The sequence below is a fragment of the Wolffia australiana genome, chromosome 5 (assembly GCF_029677425.1).
Source record: "Wolffia australiana isolate 7733 chromosome 5, ASM2967742v1".
Taxonomy (NCBI): Eukaryota; Viridiplantae; Streptophyta; class Magnoliopsida; order Alismatales; family Araceae; genus Wolffia; species Wolffia australiana.
Window position 1 is genome coordinate 9,272,994 of NC_135839.1, and position 17,006 is coordinate 9,289,999.

The 17,006-nt window shown below is 41.2% G+C and overlaps 1 protein-coding gene and 1 long non-coding RNA gene across 2 annotated transcripts; both read right to left on the reverse strand.

Annotated features, from left to right (window-relative positions):
* Positions 1–805: 805 nt before the first annotated feature.
* LOC144703471 (Rab3 GTPase-activating protein non-catalytic subunit) lies at positions 806–3,612 on the reverse strand. The gene is made up of 8 exons (XM_078575641.1): positions 3,234–3,612; positions 3,024–3,158; positions 2,775–2,939; positions 2,645–2,706; positions 2,428–2,573; positions 1,355–1,503; positions 1,130–1,273; positions 806–1,054 (listed from the first exon to the last, which is right to left on the reverse strand). The coding sequence occupies exons 1-8, from the start codon at positions 3,570–3,572 to the stop codon at positions 896–898; spliced, it is 1,299 nt and encodes a 432-aa protein (XP_078431767.1). The 5' UTR covers positions 3,573–3,612; the 3' UTR covers positions 806–895.
* Positions 3,613–14,854: 11,242 nt separating this feature from the next.
* Positions 14,855–16,945, reverse strand: LOC144702991 (uncharacterized). Its single transcript, XR_013581444.1, has 2 exons — positions 15,988–16,945; positions 14,855–15,190 (listed from the first exon to the last, which is right to left on the reverse strand). It is a non-coding gene; the product is annotated as an uncharacterized LOC144702991 (long non-coding RNA).
* Between the last annotated feature and the right edge of the window lie 61 nt (positions 16,946–17,006).

Below are 17,006 nucleotides of genomic sequence, written 5' to 3' on the forward strand. Positions count from 1 at the left end.
ACCTCTCCTTGAATCCCTTCTTTCCTCCCTTGAGTTTGAATGATTTCAAGTAAGACCCTTATTCATCATCTTCTAAAGATTTAAGTCATAAAGTAATCAGGTTGTTCGGAGCTTTTCCTATCATAGGGAGAGAGATCTCCAAGTGAGAGAGCTGAAGCTTGAAAGAAAACAAAATAACTTTCCCCACCACTTTCTCCTCCTGTCTTAAAAGGTATATTAGTTTAATAGATAAAACAGATAGTCTAAAGTATACAGTTTAATATCACATCAGTTCATATAATAGAACCTCTTGAGTTGCATTATATAAAATCTCTTTTCTCCCAACTGTATACTTCCCCAGCTGAGAATATTATTTTTCTGTAAAATATTACCTTACATTTAATATCATTTCTACTCTTCGTGTTAAAACCAAACCCTAATCAACCCTAACTCGTCTACTATACCAATCAGTATATCCATAGAAATGAGCATTAATAATGTCTTTCATTAATTCAATAGTTATCTCTGCTAATGACCCATTTAGTTGGATTCTCGAGTAAGAAGAAGGACCTCACTTGGGAGTCTGGGGCTCTACTTCCAACTTATGACTTAATCTCGCAAATGACATCAGCTTATGGCATTATAACAGAAGAACAAAAGAAAGTATAGAAAATACAACAAATCTCAATTATATTGTCAGTGCATGTTCACTCAGCATTGCAAAGAGGGTTTTGGGACTAAATTTCAAGAAGCAATCAACAAAGTATTTGATGATAACAGTGAAAGACACAAGGACAGCTCCAATAAAATAATGAATACCATGAGGTGATAATAAAAGAACTATAGCCATTTACTTAGAGCACATTTCATAAATTATACAACCTCAATGGCCAGAATGAACAACTGGGAATAATTTTCAGGTTATTAAGGTGTTGAGCAAAGATAATTGACCAGAGTCTCCGTTCCAAAGGAAAACTTCGAGAGGGGAGTCTAACCTGGTTGGTGGCTGGAGAATCTTGCATCCACGTGGGCATTTCACGGTCAACAGCCGAGGCCCAGTCCTCATCTTCCAAACCTTAAACCAGTTGAGGAAATGAAAGAAAATTAAACATAAAATATAACCGTATGTCATCAAATAATGCAAATCTACCTCAAGAATTCCTTTCTTTGGAGCATGGATTACAAGGCAGAGGCATTTCTCTCTCTTGATTTGTCGAGCATTGGAAGAGGTCGATGGGCCTTCATCTCTTGCAACATGAGCCTCCATGAAAAGGCAACTCGCCTCTCGATAGCCCTGGAAATTAAAATATCAAAAAAAAAACTGAAAAAATAATGGGTATGATTTCAATGCCCACAGAAAGAGAGAAAGGGAGACCTTCCACAGGCGTACAACGACAAGTGCTTGGGTGTCCAGCAGTAGAATTCTCCCCAAGGAGTCAGCTATGGCTGCGAGAGTGCCACGTGGAGACAAGGTGATCTTTTCTCCCTTCCTGGGATGATCCTTCAAGCACGTCAAATGCGATGCTGCCACAAATTATGCCTAAGAATGGTCAGAAAAATTGAATATATTTCCAAAATATCTTTTCAGTTGGCAGCCATCCTTGTTATTTATGCAGATGCAAAGGGCCTCTGTCTGCTCAAAGAGAAGAAACCTGAAATCTGCATCTTAAATTCAGTTTTCGAAATTCTTGAAATCCCAAGAGTGAAATTTTCTTTTACGAAGTAATTATGGTCCAATTCGAGTAAGGAATTTAGAAATTTGTTGAGCATTTTGATGAGAGAAAATATGATTTTCATGGTTGAACGTGTTACCAGTATAAAATAAAAAGTCCTTGCCCTAGTCAAAGAAAAGAAACCAAAAAAATATGCGCCTAAAATTCAGTTTTCTTTAAGAAAATAAGGAAGATCACCTGAGATCTGTGACCAAGGAATGGATTTTTTTTATTTGACAAAATGCTGATCCTATCCAAACATCTTTTATCAATTAGGGGCATTTTGATCAGCGAAGATAATAGAGTAAGCATGATTAAACGTGTTGCCAGTAAAAAAATATAAAGACATCGCTCTGCTCATAGAGAAGAAACTCTAAAGTTAATCACCAATTCATGAAAATCATAAACAACACCTAATTAAAGAGGAAGCCAATACTTATCAGACGCCAACTTCGAAGTTTAATTATTTATCAAGCATTCTGAAGAATGAACACAATAAAGCCACATAGTTGAACGTGTTGCCAACACAAAAATAAAACGACATTGCTGCTCAGAGAAGAGAAACCCTAAATTTGTTCATCAGTTCATGAAATATTTGGATGGCAACTGATAAAAGCCATCAAAACTTTAAATCCGATGCCAATCAGGAGGTTTTATTACTCAATAAGCATTTTGATGAGTGAACAATCTAGACTTGTTCATGATCTTACAACCACTGACAAAGCCTTGCACCAACCTTTAGCAAATGGTTGTATCTTGGGCTTTGATGTTTCTTCTCTCCGCCAGATGACTTTGGAGAAAGATGACAAGGTGGAAACCGCCGTTGGCACTACCTTCGATAGAATGGCACCAACAAGAGACCTTCTTCTATCCTCTGATAATCTACAAGATAGCAACAGTTCTGATGAAATTAAAGTTTCCCCCCAAGAAAAAAAACTGAAAAACAATCTCACCTGTATGCTGAGATCACAGCATCATCGCCCGCGGCAACTGCGCAATAATAACGTTCTTGAGACTGAAGAACATTAGATTTTCTTAGAAAGACGGATCAGAGGAATGAAAAAATTGGAGTTAATTCCTCACAGGAAGCTCCAGAAGAGGAGGTGGCATCATCCCCGTGATCGCAGCATCCGCACAGATGCCAAATTTGGTGATATTCCATAGCTGATAAGGGATCTTCATTTGGGAATTTGTGTGATCAATGTCGTTTAGACTTCTACTTTCTCCCGACCACCTTTGCAAGAAACTCTGTTTTACATTCATAGAATTATAGAATTCAAGTTTAATCTCCAGATTCTAACAAGAAATCAAAAAATTTCGAGAACGAACTACCTTTATATCCGATCCATCGAATCGCGCAATCACCCCTGAAGCAACAGCGCAAAGATCGTACGAGGAATCCCCGCCAAACGATTGAGACTCGACCTCTCGAAATCGCAATCTCACCAGACGAGCGGTGTACACGATCTGCATCACACAAAATATTAATCCTCAACATACTTTAAAACCCTTTTCCAATATTGAATTCCAGCAAAGTACGACCTGCTTGAGGATCAAATCGCCATCCGTGGAGTAGAGAAATAGGAGGCCTGCCGAGGTACCAAGAGCAACGGCGAGAATTTCACCAATCGGAATCCATTCAACAGCAGTGATCTCCTCTGATGGGGCCAACGTTGGTCGGATTTTGACAGAATCCCTTCTTCGATCGTCCCAGCGGACGATAATGGCGATGGTGCGACGAGCAATTACAAGATAAGGGGTTTGAATCGCGGCGAGAAGAGAAGGATCGGAGAGCCAGCCTTCGATCTTCCCAGCTCCGACCTCGTCTAGATCTTCGGCGGCGATCCACCCCACCGGCGTAAGGTGAGATCTCCTCGCCATGACCAAGGGGAAGAAGAAATCTCGACGGGAAGAAGTGGAAGAAGTTCGAAAAAACTAATGATAATTAGCATGAATTAACTTCATTAATTACCAAAGTTGGCTGTCAACTGTCTTGGAGCACGATCCCGGGTGGCGAACACCCGGACTTGACGGAACGGATGTCGAAGCGTGATGGATGGTGACGTGACGAAACTTTCGTCATGTCACCGTCCCGTCACGTGTCCCAGCATATGCAAAAAAAACCCTACTTGAACGGAGGGGTATGTCTCCAATCATTTATAAACGGTGTCGGTTTACGCGCACAAAAAAAGGGACTTCTGTGCAACATGCCAGGGAATCGAAATGGCCACGTCACGTGGCGAAATCTCAGCCGTTGGAAAGATAATGATTTTTATATCTATTTTCTGTCCGTTTTAACTTTTCAAAAATTTCGTCAAGGCATTATCCGTGATGGTCATTGTGTCACGTCACGCGTCCAGGCACCCCATCACCTTCACGTCCCCGTCACGACCACTTCGTCATCCATCATTGTCACCATCACGGACTCCATAAACCGTCACCGTCACGTCATCCATCACATTTCTGTCACGGTGACGAGTGATGTGACGGATGACGCGTGCAGATCCCTACCCCCAGGTATAGTTCACCCTGATGACGATCGTCAGGGACAAAGGATGGGACGCTGACAAAGATCGTCACATCCTATGTCCCAATTTTTAGAAGTTTGTCTGAATTATCCCATCCAGAGTTCGTCCCATCCCAAATATATCCGTCCACGTCCCATCCCATCCAAAAACGTCCGTCCAAGACACTATCATCCTGTCCCACATCTGGGACAAAGCAGTGTGTACGCTGACCGTGTGTCAGCACAAGGACACTTGGAATCTGACGCGTGGTACAGCATGTATCTAAGTCCAGTTGGAGCTCTCAGGTGAATACTTGACTCCCACAGGATCCAGAAACTATCGTGTCCGCCGTCCAAGGCCCTGGACGCGATGGTTTTTTCATTCATGGACAAAAAAATTGTCCTGTCCAGAGACGGTGGACGAGTCTTCGTCCCTTCATTCGTCCGAATTCCTTAACGGGCCAATTTTTCATCCGTATCTGTGCACTCTACCCTCATGTCTGTCCTAACCAACACCGTGTTTTTGCTAATAAGAAAAAGCTGGTAGTTATACTGTCATCATAATTAGTAAGGAATAAATTACAGAACAGGTCATTCAATCTTGTGGCATATTATTTAACAATAGGGGTACTCCCTTTGGGACATTTTATATCAATATCAGTAAGGTTTTGGTTCGCATTGGTAACAGTTAACAGAACAGATATTTGATACTTGCTATCACGATATCGATACCAGATAGCAGAAATTTCCATATGATATCAGTAATCCAGTCTATTACCTATGGGCATTTCATATTCTAATTGTTTTTAACATTTTGATATCTGATACGGGAAGTTGATATAGAAATATAAGAAATGTGTAAGATAAAACCTAGAGCTGGTTTTATTTGTATAGAACATAGGGCTCAGGTAAAAATAGCAGCAATGTGAGTGCCAGCAACAGCATTAGTACCAGCAGTAGGGGTGAGGCGTCTAGTGATGACAGCAGTGATGAGACGAAGAGCAACTTTGGCGGTGGGCAGTGGCATGAGGCGAGTGGAGTGAGCAACAAGCAGCAAGCATGTGGCATGAGGCAGCAGGCAAGGAGCATCTGACGAGAGACATGAGGCAATGGCGACAGCAGCCGCGTGACCCAACGTGGAGCAGTGTGAGCCAATAACATGCTGTCACACAAGATTGATTCTTTTTTTATTTCACATATTTCCGTGTATTAATATCAATGTGGTTACTCATCAATCTGACTGTAAAATGGAATACAGTGGCAATTGTTTTCATTAAAATTTTGGTGTTTTCTCTAAATTCCTAATATATGTGTATGTGTATTCCTACAAAATGTCCAATTTAATATTGAGCCACATTTACAATTTAGGGATTTTTTGTTCAATGTTTCTCTTTTTCACATTGTGCAATGAGAATTATCATTCTCTCAATATGTTAAAAGTTATATTTACTTGTTGTGTGTTTATAGTTGAATTATGTTTTCATTATCATTCTCTCTACATGATCATTCATTGCTCCTTCATGCAGTTGTTGATGGCGCAGCCCCGGACACGCCGTCGGAGTCGTCACAATCGCCCCCGACAGCACCTGCTATAGCATCGGATACATTTTCGGAGACGTCACCGCCGCCCTCGGCAGCGCCGGCCGTCCGCGTTCAGCCCGCCCGGCAAGCCAAGGCGTTGGTACGCACGCCCGGATTCAAGTATTCCGGGTAATGGACACCGTATCGTATTTTACGTCTTTTTCTTTACTCGTCTCTTTGTTTTCATTTTCATCGTTCGTCGTTCTCCCGACTCGTCACAGTCTCGTGTAAGGAGGGGAGGTTCATCCTATAAGGATTTCCCCTCCTCTATCATTCCGCTGCTTTCGTACGTTGCTTTCATCCCGTTGGAGTCATAGGTCAGCAATTTTAAATTTCCAGCTTTTCGTTTTGTTTTGGTTTAATGGGCCACACCCACTTCCCCCCTATATAAGGGAAGCAGGGTTGCCATAAAAAAGACAGACGTTGTTTTTTTGAAAGGAAGAATTCCCCTCGTCGGGTTTTTGAAAATTCTGCACGCTCGTTCTTGAAGAAGTGCTAGGGTTGCCTTTGGGTGGAGAAGAGGAAGCAAGAGCGCCAGGAGGCTGAGAAGGAACCACGGGCAGGCCGGAAGATCTGAGCCGACTCGGTGTTTCCACGCGCCGCCCGCGCGTCCTGCGCAGCGCGCGCGACCGCGCGCCCCAGCGCCTCGCGGCGCTCCTCCGCGCCTCTGGCGTGCGCCCGCGCCGCCGGGGGCCATCCGCGCCTCTCCGTCGGATTCTCCTGCTGGCAGAACAGTGTCCCGAGCTGCGCTAGCGTCCCGTGCCTCCTTCCCTCACCTGCAAGCCCCTTGGCAATCTCTGAGGCGCCCCTGGTTGCACCCCTGGCTTACAAATCTCCCCACGACTGCACCCCAGCCAACCGTGACCGGCCTTCCCCCGAGATCACAGAGCCTGCCCTCGGCAGGTGCTGGCGATTCCTCTCCCAAGTGCCGCCTGCAGGCCCACCTCCAGTCCTCGACTACGGCGCGTCCGGTTCGTCTTGTCCCCGCCCGACACTGCTTTCTGAGTGAACTCGCACACCTGTACGCGGACGAGCTGCTGCCGTGGTCGTGTTCTTCCGCAGCCGCTCATCCCGCGCACCCACGCCCGGCCTACGCTTGAAGAATTGCCGAGCGCCTCTCCTTCCCGACGGCTGAGTCCTACTGCTGTGTGACCTGGTCACTACACTTGGGCCGCCTCAAGGCCGTCCTCCGGAATCCCTAATGCCGCCATCACCGCTCGCCCGCCGAACAGCGCCGTTGCGTCCCTGACCGTCCGCCTACTTCGCTCCGCCCCGAGCCAGTACTGCACCCCCGAGATCTTCAAGCGGACGGCTCTCTCGCACAACGCCAAGGTACGCCCCCCCCGCCTCCGCCAATTATTTCCTACAGTGCACTTTCGACTGCCTCCACCGCGCTCGGGTTAGACATAGGGGAGCGAGACAGGCGAGTGAAAAACGTACGTTTGATTGAGAGTCTCACCGGGTTCTTGTACGAGTCGGTTCGCCCGTCGCGTGCGGGCAACCTCCGGCGGGAAAATCCCGTTCGGCGACCTAGCAACCTTGTCCGTCCGGACGAGGGTCGGAAGGTCCCCTCCCGTCTCCAGGCGACCCCGTCGATCCCAGTCATCGGCCCCGTTGTTCGTCGGCAGCTGCACATACTACACCCCTACCCGGCCATCTTCCTTCTAGCTCGTCTTCGTAGGGCTCCCGTGCCGACGAACCCCAGCATTCGTCGCGTACCGCCTCTCCTCCGACACCGAGTACGACCCTCGGTGACGGCCGGACCTCGTCTCGGATGTGGTCCTGCATCAGTTGTACATTTATCTTTTAAATTATGTTAGTTTTCATTATGAACATGTTTTTGTAGATCGTCATTCTTCACGCAATTGTGTTGAGTTAATTATAAAGTTTAATTTTCACTCTACCAGCAGTAATGTCAACGACAAAGAGCACATTATCCTAGATGTTGGACTAAATAGGATAAGCTAGGGTTTGTCAACTTAAAATCCACACATACAAGCCTAATGGTATTCAATACTTAAAATGCTTCATGCGTGTTGGGATTTTACATATGAGTTTGAAAATTTGTTGTGCTAAAAACGCGACAAATGCAATCCAAATGAAGCAATCAGCAGAAGGTAGTACAATCATCTTCTAGACCCACTTAATATTTGTCCATCATAAGCAACATAATGCTCTATGGGAAACCCTGTTCTACAATGCTGTGTAGATGAGCTCATGGATGATGGGACATGAGGTGTATTTGGTCGAAGCCAGACCTTGATAGGTCAAACACTAAATGAGACAAAGGATGTTGTTTGTCAACTTATTTGGTACACAGATTTACATGGAATTAAGTTGACATTATTGCATGTAAGGACACTAGACAATATGATGTGCAAACTGAAGTGGACCCTCGAAGTGCATGCATCAATAACATGACCATTTCCTCGTTGTTTGTAAGCTATGTACGAAACACAATGGAAGTGGTCGGGGTCCTCATTAATGAGCTAGATGAATTTAGTATGGAGGCTAAGGTCAACTCCATGGTTATTTGTAATATAACATTTATTTTGTGCAAATAGTGCTTGGTGTGAATTCAATATAAGGTATGTGTAGTGATGGCAAACAATCAATCAAGAAACACAATAGTGATGGCCATAGTTGGAAGAAAATTATACTACAAAACATGGTGCTCAGCACATATGACATGTTCAATGCATCACACACATAATAAACATCTCCATTCACCCAACGTTAAAAGAGTTTTGGTATCCCTAGTGTGATAATAATGACACCACCATGTTTTGTTTATGTGGTCGTCAAATCAATTACACCACCATGTTTTGTTTAAGTTTATTGAAAGAAACATTCATTATTTATTATTTCTATGTGACATTTATATGAAGTCCATGGATATGTGTAATGACAAGTGAATTATAATGAGATCACTAGTATATAAGCATATATTCTAAATATTCCTATTCAATTAATATTTGAATTGGAAATTGAATTATCAGGATAAAATCACTATTTTTATCCCATGTATATGATAGGTATGGCTGATCCGGTGGCCATTGTGTTGGATTCTATACTTTGGTTCAATCATGAAAAACATGTTTTTATGAATGTGGAAGTGTTTAACAATTCTAAATCGATCTACGAAATCATATATCATATGTACCTTATAGGGAACTTGTTCCACCCTTGACCTTCTCACATATCACTATTTTATAATTGGTATGGATGATCCAATGGCCTTTGTGTTGGGTTCTGCACCTTGGTTCGATCATGAAAATAGGTTTTTTTATGAACGTTGAAGTTGTTCACATTTCCGACTATAAGCCCTCAAAGTAGGCAGCATTCTTGCACAAAGGCCTATGTTCTAAATATTAAGACATGTATGTGAATGTGGCCTCAAAATAAGGGATCGAGTCTTTAAAATTTGAACACTGCACGCCTCATGGGTGGTGACACACGACCCTAATATTTAAAGCCAACGCCCTTTAGGAGCTTGTGCTCGTCAACGCGCAAGCGCTCTATAGGCGTAGGCTGTCGAGGGCGCACATACGTGGGCGCCAAGTACCTTGCGAGATGCATAGAGTGTGTGATAGAGGCGTGGGTGTTGAACATGAAAGTGATGACATACAGGCATTAGGCTTTGGCACGCTATGGGTGCAGGCCACGGAGTAGGAGACATTCCTCCATGAAACTAAGATATTGGCACAGAAAGCGGTGAGATGGCTGTGGGGCGCGAGGCGCTCCTGCGGGTTGTGCAGCCGCGTGTGGCGACAATGCTTGAGGTGCCGAGCACAGCGGTGCCAATGTGGACTGAGTGTAGTGGTGTCAATGCAGATGTTGGTGGCGCGTAGAGTGTCAACGGTGGGACGGACTTGCGAGTGTGTCGAGGGCCATGACCTACAAATGTGTGGCACCCAGCTTGGCAGCAGGCACGTAGCGGCAAGGCCTTAAGGCACAAGAGTGCCACTACCTAGGCACTCGTTGTGCCTCGTCTTGTTACTTTGATATCATCCTAGGTCTTACCTCATGTAATAGCTACGACTACAATGTAATCTTGTTCCTTATAATACAATGACTAAATTCATGTATAGGGCCCAGCCCTACCTTCTCTCCTTAACCTCCAAGTAATCTAAAATTGTTGCAAGAGACTTCCGCTGCACAAGCAAAACCTGCTCAGCATTTCTGCCCAAGCATTGAGGCGAGCAAGCATTCGGTCCAAGCATTGTTCCTAGCTCAATATTTGACTACTTGACACCAACATCTTGAAGCATCCATGCGATCATATTCCTCTTAGATGTCCACCTCTTTTTCTTCAACTCTCCTCGAAAATCTTGAAGATCTTCTAACCAGGAAGGCGCTCTCCTTGGTTGAGTAGAGAAGATATCAGAGTGCAGAAAGGGGGGCTTTCAATTCTAGTTGGCATGGGTGCTTGAAACGAGTGCCCCTTCCCAATTTATATTTCACTTAATTTTTTTTCTCAAAAACCCATTAAGTAAAATATATTCACAAATGTACCGATGGCCTTCTGTATGTGACCCTCTAAGGCTATGTATCATTCTAGTAAATAACTTTAGTGGCCTAATAACATTTATTGACCACCTTTATTAATCAAATATATCAACTTATAGATTAATTAACTATCGATCAATTTAACACAATTGATGTGTTAAGTTTCCAGCCCCGTGGAGTTCCAAGTTACACCTTCGGCTCTAGACGATACCGACTAGTGTTTAAACTCCCTCACGGAACTTTTATCGTCATCAGTTACCATACATATATAATCCATCATTCGCACGAGACTCTTCATATACGTAAATGTAGACTGACTTAGGGTATGGTTGATTGTCAAACCTGAATTTGTCATTCAATTAGTACTAATGCATAAATGGAATCATAAGTGATCACCTTCTCCAATATCCTCACTACCTTAGCCAAGGATTTTCTATGTCATCCTCCTTGAGTCAATCTCCTCTTATACTGAGGGTAGATGATCTCATCTTGACCACTCAATCATCTGTGTGAGCTTCATACTACATCCAAGCTATGACTTGTTTGAATCCTATGATTAGAGGCTCGTAAGTTATAGTCATAATGTTGTCATCCATCCACAAGATGTCATTGGTGTCTCAGGTCAATGGATCACTTATACAACCGTGACATGAATCAAACTTGATTGATATCATGGTATAATATCATTCAAGGATTCTTCGGATCAATTTAGTGAACTCTTTCTCCAAAGAACATCCACTATCAGTCCTTAGTGTTACCACACTAATAGCCACAAATCAGCTAAATTTATCATACCATTAAGATCAATTAATGTTATCCTATCCGGATAATTCGATATCCATCTTGACTATCCACCAAATAGAAATATTTAGAATACAAGTTTAAAAACTAGCGACCACTGAATTATGATCTCATCATAATTCACTAGGTCATTTCATGTATTTATAGACTTCATTATAAACATCATGCTGGAATAATAACGAACATAATATTTTATTCAATGAACTTAAATAAAACATGGTGGTGTGCTTTGGCTTGGCGTATACATAATATGCATCATGATGGTGTAGAGATAGTAAGGACAAACAGTCAATGCTCTTTGGAAAAAGTGTTCAATGAATTGATCAGTATAATAACCTTGTTAAATGTCAATCAAGTTGATTCATGAATCAGTTTTATAAGTGATCTATTGACCTGAAACACCAATGACATATCGTGGATGGACAGATAAATTTTAACTACAGTTACGAGTCTCTACCGATGGAAATCAAATAACTCTTGGCTCAGATATAGTAAGAATTACATGGAGATGATTTAGGGGTCAAGATGAAATTGTTGGCCTTCATTATAGGAGGAGATTGAAGGAAGCAAGGCAATGTTGCTAAATTATTAGCCAAGATAGTGAGGATATTAGAGGAATTCTCCAATGATCCCTGTTACGCATCAGTATTAATTGAATGATTGATTAGATTTTGATGATTAACCATACCTTTAGTTTTAAATGAGTCTCATGCAAATGAAGGATTATACATATAAAGTAACCAATGAGTATAGAGATTTTAAGAGAGACTTCAATTGATACTAAGTATTTCCTAGAGCATAAGGTGTAGCTTAACACCTTATGAACTGGAAACTTAAAGTATTTCATTGGATTATCAATCCTGAGTTAATTTATTTTGATGTTGATATAGTTAATAATAAGGTCATATAATAATTTATTTCTATGTTGATATAGATAATTGATAAGGCTGGATAATAATTCATTTCTATGTTGATATGCTAAAGTAATAAGGTTGTCTAATGATACATGGGTCTAGAGGGTCAAAAAATAATATTAGAAGGGCATTGGTGGATATTTATTTGAGAGATTTTAATGAAAAAATTACTAAGATTTATACAAAAATCATTAAAACGATTGAACATAAGAGCATGATATGGTTAATAAATCTTAATACATGGTGTGAATCTTATCCGGCAATATTACATATTATTTCAGATCGACAAAAAACTATTAAAAACATATTATTTTACTGATATGCATATGTTTAAGATCAAACAAATTCCGGTGGGACACATTTTGGTAGAAAGATTTAAAGAAATCATGATTTTGGCTCGAGATCTAGATTCAAATAATGAAGAGAGGAAAAAGATATCATAAAATGTTCTGTTTGGAGGAACAGGAATAGTAATTACTGAATAGTAAAATTACATATACATTTGAATCATTTGAATAGTGAGTTTTGAATACATTTGAATCAGAAAATAAATGAAAAGAACCTTCAAACCAATTGTTCTTGAGAAATCCCGCAGATGAAGATTTGAAACTTTTCATGATATCCAACTTTGATCGGTTATAACTTCTGCCTCAATTCAAAATGGGTTGATCGTTATGTCTGTGGACTTGTCTGCAAGTGTAGAACACTTTTGTATTACTCAGATCATAGAAGCTAATCGTTTGAAATTAAATTAAACTCATACAAGTCGTTTAGGGATGATTAAAACTCGAATAAAAAGATGAGAGAGAATGATAGATTCAATGTATTCATGAAAGATTCAATGTTTTCATGGAGGTACTTAAAGCCCTTGTTACATTGTCCCCTGCTAAGCAATTCATTAGATTTATTATGTATTAAACTAAATGATGGCAATGTAATGATACTGATATCTTCACCTGTGTTGGATTTAACATCCATTTAATTTTATAATTTAATCGCAATGTTCAATTCATTCTTTAGATTTAACTAAATAAAAAGTACCCCTTAATTTTATCTGTGAAATATCTATAACCTTGTCAACTAAGGTATCTAATCCAATGACAAATAAAATAATAAATCCAAGACTTTATTTCATTCATGTCTCACTGAGTTATCCAGTCCCAAAACGCCAAAAATATCTCAATAGAGACCACATCTCCCTGAACAAAAATATTCTGATACCTGAGTGAGAGACCATGTCAACTATAAGCCCAACATTAAATGATGTCTACTATAAGCTCTAACCACAACTCAATTCAAGGTACTGTTAATTAGGATATCTAATCCAGTGACAAATACAGTAATAAATCCAAGACTTTATTTGATTCAAGTCTTACTGAGTTTAAATATCTCAATGCCAACCACATCTCACTGAAGAAAAAATATTCTGATATCTGAGTGAGTGACCATGTGAACTATAAGCCCAACATTAAATGATGTCAACTATAAACTCAAACCACAACTCAATTCGATGCATTATTAAGTAAGATATCTAATCCAACGAAGAATAAAACAAAAAATCCAATACTTTGTTTGATTCATGTCTCACTGAGTAATTTGTCCCAACACCAACAATATCTCAATAGTAACCACATCTCTCTGAAGAAAAATATTTTGATAGATAGTGTGAGACCATATCAACTATAAGTCCAACATTAAATGATGTTCAATTATAAGCTCAAACCACAACTCAATTAAAGGCGTTATTAATTAACAAACCAACGTAGAGTTATAGTGCAGAGACGTGGACATGACAGTAACTTTGTCCGTAGATGAAAAATGGTCCTGTCCAGGAGTTTGTACTGTTGACAGGACTAAGAATCGTCCACCCTTCCCCATATGGGACGATTGTTTAGTTCATGGACAAAATAACTGTCCCGTCCAGGGTCTTAGACTATGGACAGGATTGCTTCTACATCCTAGGGGAGTCATGTATCTGCCTGAGAGCTCCAGCTGGAATTTGACACATGCTATTCCATATGTCAAATTTCGAGTGACCCAATGCACTGCCTCGTCCCGGACGTGGGGTGGGACGAGAACGTCTTGGATGTAGGGGTCGGAACGCGTCATCTGTCATGTCATGTGTCACCGTGACGGAAAAGTGACAGATGAAGTGACAGTGACAGTGACAATTTTAGGGGTCTGTGATGGTGACAGTGATGGATGACGAAGTGGTCGTGATGGGGACGTGATGGTGGCGGCGTGCCCAGGACGCGTGACGTGATGAAGCGGCTGTCACTGAGGACAGTCGTGACGGAATTTTTGAAAAGTTAAAATGGACAGAAGTACATATAAAAATCATTATTTTTAATCTTTCCAACTGCTGAGATTTCACCATGTGACGTGGCCATTTCAATTTCCTGGCATTTTGCACTGAAGTTCCTGTTTTTTTCTGTGCGCACAAACCGACGCGGCCTATAAATAATAGAAGATATACCCTCTGCTCAAGTAGGGTTTTATTCACGTCACCGGTGACAGTGACGCCGTCACGGTGGCAGGGATGTGATGGAACACCCTATGGAGGGACAGTGACTGGAATGTGACTTCTTTTTGGCATATGCTGGGTCGTGTGACGGGACAGTGACATGTCAAAAATTTCGTCTCGTCACGGTCCGTCACGTTTCGCCATCCGTTCGATCACAACTTGGGCGTCAAGTCCTGGACGTGGCGTTCCCTACTTGGATGGGGACGGTCTTCGGACAGAATCAGATGTGGACTAAAATATTTGGGACAGTGACGAACTATGGACGTGATGATTTGTATGAACTTCAAAAAACTGGAACGTAGGACGGGAGGATCTTCATCACGTCCCATCCATCGTCCACGTCATGGACAATCGTGCACTACATTTTTGCTAGTCTCCAAAAAGTTCAAAGAGAAGCTGAGGAGAACAGAAATGAACAAGGAGAACAGAAGCCGAGGAGAACAGAAAAGAAGACAGAGGAATGATGAAGTTACGAAAGGGGGAGTTTTGAGGAAGGAGAATAAAGAAGAACACAGAGGCGGATGGTATAGAAGAGATTAGGGCGTTATCGTTTTCCCAGCGGTGGGATCAGTCGCCGGCATCTCTGAGGCACCCTCCATTGCCTTTCCCAAAGAAGCCTTCCTCTCCAGATCTCGCCACAGGTTGATGCCTGCCGTGCACACGACTGCCAGCCCAGAAAACAATCCAAATAAGAGGAAGAAATAGAAGAGACTCGAAGAAGAAATTTGAAGAAATAGAGGAGACTCGAAGAAGAAATTTGAAGAAATAGAAGAGATTTCAAGAATAAATTTGAAGAAATCGAAGAGGTTTGAAGAAGAAATTTAAGAGATTTGAAGAAATTGAAGAGGTTTGAAGAAGAAATTGAAGAGATTTGAAGAAGAAATTTAAGAGATTTGAAGAAGAAATTTGAAGAAATTGAAGAGGTTTGAAGAAAAAATTGAAGAGATTTGAAGAATAAATTTGAAGAAGAAATGGAAGAGGTTTGAAGAAGAAATTTAAAGAAATGGAAGAGGTTTGACGAAGAAATTTGAAGAAATATAAGAGATTTGAAGAAACAGAAGAGATTTGAAAAAGAAATTTGAAGAAATAGAAGAGGTTTGAAGAAGAAATTTGAAGAAGTAGAAGAGATTTGAAGAAATAGAAGAGATTTTAAGAAGAAATTCGAAGAAATAGAAGAGATTTTAAGAAGAAATTCGAAGAAATAGAAGAGATTTTAAGAAGAAATTCGAAGAAATAGAAGAGATTTGAAGAAGAAATTTGAAGAAATAGAAGAAATTTGAAGAAGAAATTTGAAGAAATAGAAGAAGTCTGAAGAAATAGAAGATGTCTGAAGAAGATGACGAAGAAGAAGAATAGGTTTGAAGAAGAAATTTGAAGAAGAAGAGGTTTGAGGAATCAATTTGAAGAAGAAGAAGATGAGAGAAGAGATTTGAAGAAGAGATTTGAAGTTGGGGAGTGAACCTCCGGCGCCGGCGAAGTAAAGAAAACGGAGGAGCTTAGTGCTGACTTCCTCGCTCGCCATGACCCCTGCCCCAAAAGAAGACCCGAAGCAGGGGCGTTCCTACTAACACGAGTTAAAAAATTCCAAGTTAATTCCCCCTTGTCCATCAGCGGATATAACCCATTTGAAATTATGGCCCATTTCAAACAGCGAAGTGGTGTTTATCCTAACCCACGAGGACATGAGATGAAAACTTGAGGGGTCTTCTCCCTAACCATCAAAATTAGTTCTTTGTAATCCGCCGGAATAATCCTCATCTGAAGTTAAAAACCCGGTTTCAAACGATGAAATGGAGACTACCCATGAAGCAAAAACTCGGTGGGCACCCGCCCAAGTCATAAAAATTCGTTCTTGTCAGTCCGCTGAATTAATCTCCATCAGAAATTGAAAACCCGGTTTAGAACGATGAATGGCATTTATATTAACCACATGAGGTGAAAACTTGAAGGGTCTTTCACCAAACCATCGAAATTCGTTCTTGTCAATCTGCCGAATTAATCTCCATCTGATATTAAAAACCGGTTTCAGAGGACGAAATGGGGTTCGCCCATGAAGCAACAGCTCAATGGGCACTCGCCCAAATCATCAAAATTTGTTCTTGTCAATCAACTGAATTAATCTCCATCTGAAATTAAAACCCTAGCTTAAAAAGACCAAATGGCGTTTACCCATGAAACAAAAACTCGGTGGGCGGGATGCCCAATTCATCAAAATTCGTTCTTGTCAATCAACCAAACTAATCTCCATCTGAAACTGAAACCCCAGATTCAAACGACGAACTGGCGTTTACCCATGAAAAAGAAACTCGGTTTGCATCCACCCATTTTATCAAAATGCGTTCTTGTCAATCAACCAAACTAATCTCCATCTGAAACTGAAAACCCAGTTTCAAAAGACTGAACTGGCAATTACCCATGAAACAAAAAACTAGGGGGACGCCTAAATCATCAAAATTCCTTCTTGGTAATCCACCGAAATA

Bases quoted from the DNA above. Each gene is read 5' to 3' on its own strand.
- LOC144703471 (XM_078575641.1), bottom strand. From the start codon at position 3,572: ATGGCGAGGAGATCTCACCTTACGCCGGTGGGGTGGATCGCCGCCGAA. The intron at 2,940-3,023 runs GTAGTTCGTTCT...AATGTAAAACAG, and splicing joins TCGATGGATCGGATATAAAG to AGTTTCTTGCAAAGGTGGTC. The intron at 1,504-2,427 runs GTTGGTGCAAGG...AATTTGTGGCAG, and splicing joins GATACAACCATTTGCTAAAG to CATCGCATTTGACGTGCTTG.